At 35.9% G+C, this 6,498-nt stretch overlaps 1 protein-coding gene across 1 annotated transcript; it reads right to left on the bottom strand.

Annotated features, from left to right (window-relative positions):
• Nucleotides 1–465: 465 nt before the first annotated feature.
• Nucleotides 466–4,669, bottom strand: LOC125187150 (Methyltransferase family protein). The gene is made up of 7 exons (XM_048083682.2): nucleotides 4,322–4,669; nucleotides 2,828–2,937; nucleotides 2,527–2,738; nucleotides 2,379–2,446; nucleotides 2,171–2,273; nucleotides 1,944–2,086; nucleotides 466–687 (listed from the first exon to the last, which is right to left on the bottom strand). Exons 1-7 carry the CDS (start codon nucleotides 4,526–4,528, stop codon nucleotides 583–585), a joined length of 948 nt encoding a protein of 315 aa, XP_047939639.1. The 5' UTR covers nucleotides 4,529–4,669; the 3' UTR covers nucleotides 466–582.
• Nucleotides 4,670–6,498: the final 1,829 nt, after the last annotated feature.

Below are 6,498 nucleotides of genomic sequence, written 5' to 3'. Positions count from 1 at the left end.
GTGACCATCAACGACTGTGATCGGGCTAAACATGGCGAGCCGACATGTCTGGAATTTAAACCTGTGAGTTTTTATACAAAATGTTGAGATCACTTCATTATTAAGTTGCAATTTAAGCTCATTCAATGGCTTCCAATTTACGTTTCTTATCAGATTTAGCTCCTTGAAAATCCCTACACTCGGAACTGTACCAAAGTAAATATAGCTTTGGCTTTTCTATTTCACATATATCACTCTTATATTGATAGTGGTTTAGGAAAAAAATAACCATTCTTATTTTAGAGAGAGAGGGGGAGTGAGGGGTTTAGAGTAGTAATACTCTCACAATCCCACCCAAAGTGACCTATTTATATTTTCCTTTTTCGATGTCCCACTCTGCTACTCACTTTTGTAAAACGGCCATATTTAGTGTATTTCTATTTTAAAAAAAAAATGGTTTGGATACTTTATAATGTAGTCCTAGTATGTATAATTGTGGTATGCAAGTTAATAAATGGAAAATAGTGCAATCAAACACACAATCGAGCGTGTACAATTTATTGTTTAGTAAATAGAGAGGGTGAGAGATAAGTATGGGTGATTTTATTTGAGGGCAGGCTTCCGGAACTTTCCGTGAACAAATACTCTTTTCATCGTCTTTCCCTTCCGCCGATTGACTGCACTGATACAGCAGTATTCAAGCTCAACCTACAATAACAAACATCTCCAACTCAATCATTTGTTTCTTTAACAGTTCAATCTAGCTAAAACTAATATCTTCCTCTATTTTGTATCTGAACTTGACTCTGACACATGTCTGCATAAATCATACAGCTACAAACAATCTCTGTACCATAATGTCATATTCTTATGTATATCAACAAACAAGCAATAAAACAAAATCTACAGATTGATATCTATATCAATACTCCCGGTGTCGAAACAGACCTGCCCACAAGGCTAGAGTGAAAAATCGACCAAGGGGGCTCATATTCATGCTTGGGAACACAAGACAATGTGTAGAACCACTGAAAAGCCAAAAGTGTAAGGACCGGAAACATGGGTTGACAACACGGATCAGGAATCCCATATTCTAGAAGTTGTACGAGGAACCGAAAAAGCAGTGGGGCTGGGCTGTTGCTGGAGGAGAGTGGTACACGCCCCTGGCCCCCAACCAGTTCGAGCGCCATGTTTCAGTGATATTTTTAGTTATTAATTACTCCTTCCGTCCGCCATTAAGATTCTCATTTTTTGGCGGCACGGGTTATAAGAAATGTTTAGAAAAACATGCAGATAAAAGTTAGGGTTTTAAGAAATGTTAAGAAAAACAAGTAGATAAAAGTTAGTGGAATATGAGTCCCATATTTATATATTAATTTTAAATGAAATGTGCGTGGAATGAATTACTAGAATGTGGGACCCTATTCTTATTTATAGTAAAAATGAACCGGGACTCCTATTCACGGATGACTAAATGGAAAAACGAGACTCCTAATCGCGGACGGAGTAGTACTTGTTTAGTTCTCTATATTTTTTAGAGTGTTATACAAGTTGGAATCATTTATAGAGTCTAATATATAGGGCTTTCTTTGTTCCTTAGTTTTGAAGTGTGCAGAAAATAGATTTTAGCAGCAGCGATTGTTGTGTGTAGCCATCCTCGAAGGCGTGTCCATCTTTCGCGCATATCATTTGATATTTATTTCCTAGTTCAGTTTTATCAAGTTAGTTCGGATTGTTCTATGTTCCTATTCATCATGGCGATTGCATTTGGTGCTTCCGCCTTTCACTCCATATCATTAGTCTAGATCAAAATTTCTTGGAACATTCATATTAGAATATATTCTGAAAGATGGTATAGTTAAAGAATAAAAGGAGTGGAATAATTGAAAAAACCACAAGCTCTTGATATTTACCAAAAACAAGAACGTGCCTATTTCAGGAAAATAGCTTTAAAAAGATGTTACCTCAATGAAACCGGCAGCAGAAGTTAAACTTCTAACAGTATCCAAGCAGAAGAAATAAGATCGTGTTCCATCTGACCGCAAGTACTCTCTATATCCTATTCTTTGTTGAGGATCAAATCGAAGCATAGTCATATCACAAATCCCTGTCTCATGGCAAAGAATAGTACATGAAATTAGTGCAGATCTTAGAATTTCTAAATATCCATAACATCTCATTGCATTATTACCATAGTCTCTAAATAAAAGCTTGCCCCCTGGCCTTAAAATATCAAAGCACTCTTTGATGGCCTTGGGCATCCTATCGAGGGGAAGGGCTGACAAAGTGAATATCTGCCATAATTAGACAGGTGAATATCAGATTTCGACCACTGAGATCTTGAAAATTTCATTACTTGATGAAACAACGAGTACTCAGAACAAGATATCATAAAGTACCAATGTGACGAAATCTACTCCACCAATGCAGCCTTTTGCTTCATCAGAGTTACCACCAGCATAAGCCTCTGAGATGAAGAAAATCATATTCAAGAAGTTGACAGAACAAAAAATGATCAAATGCCTCACGGACACTAGCAGAAGGTACCTAAAGATCCTGAAAGATGCCCGTTAAAGGAGCTTTCTGAGCAGGTGTTGCTGGCCAACCATGAGGGAAATCCAGTTGTTGAAAAATCACAAAGGAATGGGTGAAAGCGATGCATAGCAGATATAGATGTAGAAGCAGTAATAATCTCTTTAGTCCTCTCAAGAGCCTCATTACTACAATCACAGGCATATAAAATGATGCCCTCTCGTCCACTGCGTAAAAGTAATATAAATTCAAAAGAGAAGAAAAATAACAAGGGCAACTGAAACAACGCACGTCTACTGGATCATCAAGAAAGTACCACAATATAGGTAAAGCAGTACTGCCATTGCCACATCCCACCTCCAAAACCTTAGAATTGTCAGCGCATGAAGCTAGTTCTGGGAATTCCTTCAGCAAGTATCGCCTCTCCTGTAACAGACTATGGTGTCAACAGTCGCACACAGAAAAGAAACCTCTAATACAAGTAACTCAGCATAGATTCCTTATACTCCCTCCATCCCCATTATGTGTCCCAGTTTCCAATTTTGGTCCGTCCCATATTAATTGTTCCACTTCCTTTTACTACTTTTGGTAATGGATCCGATATTCCACTAACACATTCCCCCTGACATTTTATTTTAAAACTAATACATAAAAGTAAGACTCACATTCCATTAACTTTTCCAATCCACTTTCTATTACATTTCTTAAAACCCGTGTCGGGTCAAAGTGGAACACATATTGGAGGACGGATGGAGTATAATATGTGAGGACAAGATAGGAGTAAAAACTTCATTACAAATTCAAAGGGTACATATTAGTAAATTTCAAAGTAATTAACACCAGATTCAATGAAAAACAATAGCACAAAAACAAGCTAGTGAAAAAGCACAAACACATGATGGGATTACAGAATAGTGATATGAACTGAGTAAACTAACAACTGACCAAAACAGACCAATTATAGAACTTCAGAGCAAATACGTAAAACAAGAGAAAGCAAGCTCAACCAAATGTTGGTGGTAGGCTAAGAAAGTACTCCCTCCGTCCCTGATTAAGTGAGGCATTACTTTTTGGTACGGGTTTTTAAAAAATGGAATTTTGTTAGTTAATTGGAGAGAATAAAGTAAGATAGATGAAAAAGTAGAGAGGAAAAAGTAAGAAAGAGAGTGCCAAAAAAGGAAATAACTCCTTAGCCGGGGACTTCCCAAAAAGGAATATGAATCACTTATCAAGGAACAGAGAGAAGAGTACTACAGATTCTTCTGAAATTAACTTGCACAGACTTGCAATTTCTAATATGTACAGCGGATATTCGACACACTAATCCATAGGCAATGTTTATAGCATCCTTCAGTCTAACGAACAGCTGAACTTCAACAACAAACCCTATTATATTTTTGGATATACAAGGCAGCCAGTGTTCTTGCTTTATAACATAATTTTACTAAACTATACTCCCTCCTTCCATGTTAATTGAATCATTTTTCTATTTTTGGAAGTTCCTAGTTAATTGAGTATTTTTGGCAAAAAAAATAATGTCAAAAAGAAATGCCCCAATCAACAAGGAGCAGAGGGAGTAGTAATCTAAGACATAAAAACTGAACAATATGCATATACTTGAACTAGAATGAACTACATATTTAGTTTCAGTATCATTGAATCTCAAAATTTAATTCCTAAATTGAAAAGAGCCCGCCTAAAACATTTTCTAAATTGAATTATGGTTGAATATGAAAATACAACGAGTCATGTCAATCACAAAAATACATAAAAAAAAAAGCAAAAAAATCAAGTTTCGTCAGTGGTGTACCTTGAAGAACTTGCCGGTAGAATGGCGGGCATGAAATCGATCCCAAGCTTCGGAATCTCGCTGAGCTTCTTCAATTTGAGTAAACACCTTTGAAAAAGGGAGGAAATGGAACTGATATGAGGGGTTCTGTTCTACTTCTTCTCTGAATTTGTCCCAATCGAAATCTTTTGAGTGATAGGTTTCTGCTTCCCATCTTTTTCGACTCATACTTTATTTTCAAACTGAAAAACTAAAATGATTTTCCAGTGAAACCTGAATTGCTACAGCCAATTGCACAAATTTGCCCTATTCAATTGTGAACTCCATGTCCCCTGCTAATTACGCGTAAGAATGTGGGATTCATTTCATTAAACATTTAAACTAGTAGTGAAATTTAAATGAATAGATGTCCACCTGGTAAGAGCATCCACATCGATGCTCTTGCGGAAGACATGTGCTCTTGCCGTCAGCATGAGCGGCCGACATGACATGCTCTGGTTGGCCAATATTTTATTAAAATTTTTTTTAAAAAAAATCAGAAAAAATCAGATTTAATTAAAAAAAATATTTTTCCTCTTCCCAATAAAATATACTCCTCCCGTCCAAAAAAATTAGAGCAATTTGTGTATGGAAAAAAAGTAAGAGAGAAGGAGAAAAAGTAAGTGAGAAGTAGTGTTAATGGAATAATGCGTAGGGTTATTATTTGTTGAAAATTTTACATAAATGAATGTGCTCTATTTTTTGTGAACGGCCAAAAATGGTAATTGTGCTCTATTTTTTGTGGACGGATGGAGTATCATTTTTTCCACACTTTTAATTTATTTTTCATTACTTTTATCCCAAAATTCACACTTTCATCTATAAATACTCAAATTTCAACACTAAAAATGTAACACCCCACTTTTTCGAACCCTAATTTTCGAGACATAAATTTTTTTGCATTAAATGCTTTTAATGCTATGAAGTATATGGATTAAATGATGAGTGATTTACTGCATGATTCTTTGTGACCTAATTGCGATTTGGAGTTGAGATTGAGTTGAATAGTCAAACTTGTTGATTATATGACGTGACTATTGAATAGTCAATATTGTGGAGAATGTGACGTGTGCTGGGGTTTGGTGCCCCTTACACAGCGGAAGTCATGCATAAACAAATAAATCAGATCTACAGATCTATTTGACCGATTATGGGATCAATTAATCACATGTTATACAATCAATTGCACGCTAGAACACATATAATTCACAAACAAGGAATAAGAACCCTAATTCATGAATTTCCTACGGATTAGGGTTACCGATCTGATTCTCCAAAGAATCGACGATTGCTTGCTCCTTCTCCACATGAAGATCTTCGTACTCGACCACGAATCTTCTAATCTGTATCCCGAACTCAGATAATGACCTTTGGGTGGGCAAAGCTTGTCAGAATCGAAAAGGGCTTGATTAGAAAGAAGACAGAACTTCAGTTCTATGAAGAACTGAGAAAACCGTTCACTCCAGAGAGGGGAGAACGAAATTTATGTGTTAAATCTCATTAAATCTCCTTTCTAATCTCCATTTATATTGAGTTATGATGGGCCAGATTAGGGATCCATGGAGGTTGGACTTGGGCCAAACCTGTTGGTCTTTTACTAATTAAATTGAGCCCCAATTTAATATAAGCCCAAACAGAATATTATTATCATCCACTATAGTATAATAATATTGACTGCCCGTCCAATCCCAAATTACGAGTAATCCGGGCTTTACCTCTTTAATTTATTATTTCCCGTGTTTAAGATATAAATATCCATTAATTAATTTAAGTCTGCTATTTGACTTTAATTAATTAATATCTTTTTCCAAGAGTTGTCTAGTTCAAAATCTTTATTTATTATTCTGGAATAAATTCCAACCGGCCGGGTTTCTGAATAATAAAACCTTTTTCGAACACCTCTTGAGAATATTATCAAACTGGACCCACCCAGCACACGATTCATTGCAATAACAATACTAGCACCTCTAGACATTGATCACCACTACCCAAGATATCAGGATTCTTGGATTGCGAAAAATCCGCACCATTTGATAAATCAAAGTAGTGCATAATCAATATCGTATGCTCAATGTTATATTAACAATGATTAAGAAATAACAATCACCTAGACCTCGTCTTTCAGTAAATAGCAAGAAAGACTTATCTCAACAGTTAGA

Source organism: Salvia hispanica, chromosome 5 (assembly GCF_029641045.1).
Source record: "Salvia hispanica isolate PSC_SH4W2 chromosome 5, Shi_PSC_v1, whole genome shotgun sequence".
Classification (NCBI taxonomy): domain Eukaryota; kingdom Viridiplantae; phylum Streptophyta; class Magnoliopsida; order Lamiales; family Lamiaceae; genus Salvia; species Salvia hispanica.
The sequence above is the reverse complement of the archived record's forward strand: the minus strand, read 5'-3'. Positions and strand labels throughout refer to the sequence as shown.

Coding starts and splice junctions, on each gene's coding strand:
- LOC125187150 (XM_048083682.2), bottom strand. CDS start 4,528: ATGAGTCGAAAAAGATGGGAAGCAGAAACCTATCACTCAAAAGATTTC. Junction 2,739..2,827: donor ACTGCTTTACCTATATTGTG/GTACTTTCTTGA, acceptor ACTTTTACGCAG/TGGACGAGAGGGCATCATTT. Junction 2,447..2,526: donor GCATCTTTCAGGATCTTTAG/GTACCTTCTGCT, acceptor TCTTCATCTCAG/AGGCTTATGCTGGTGGTAAC.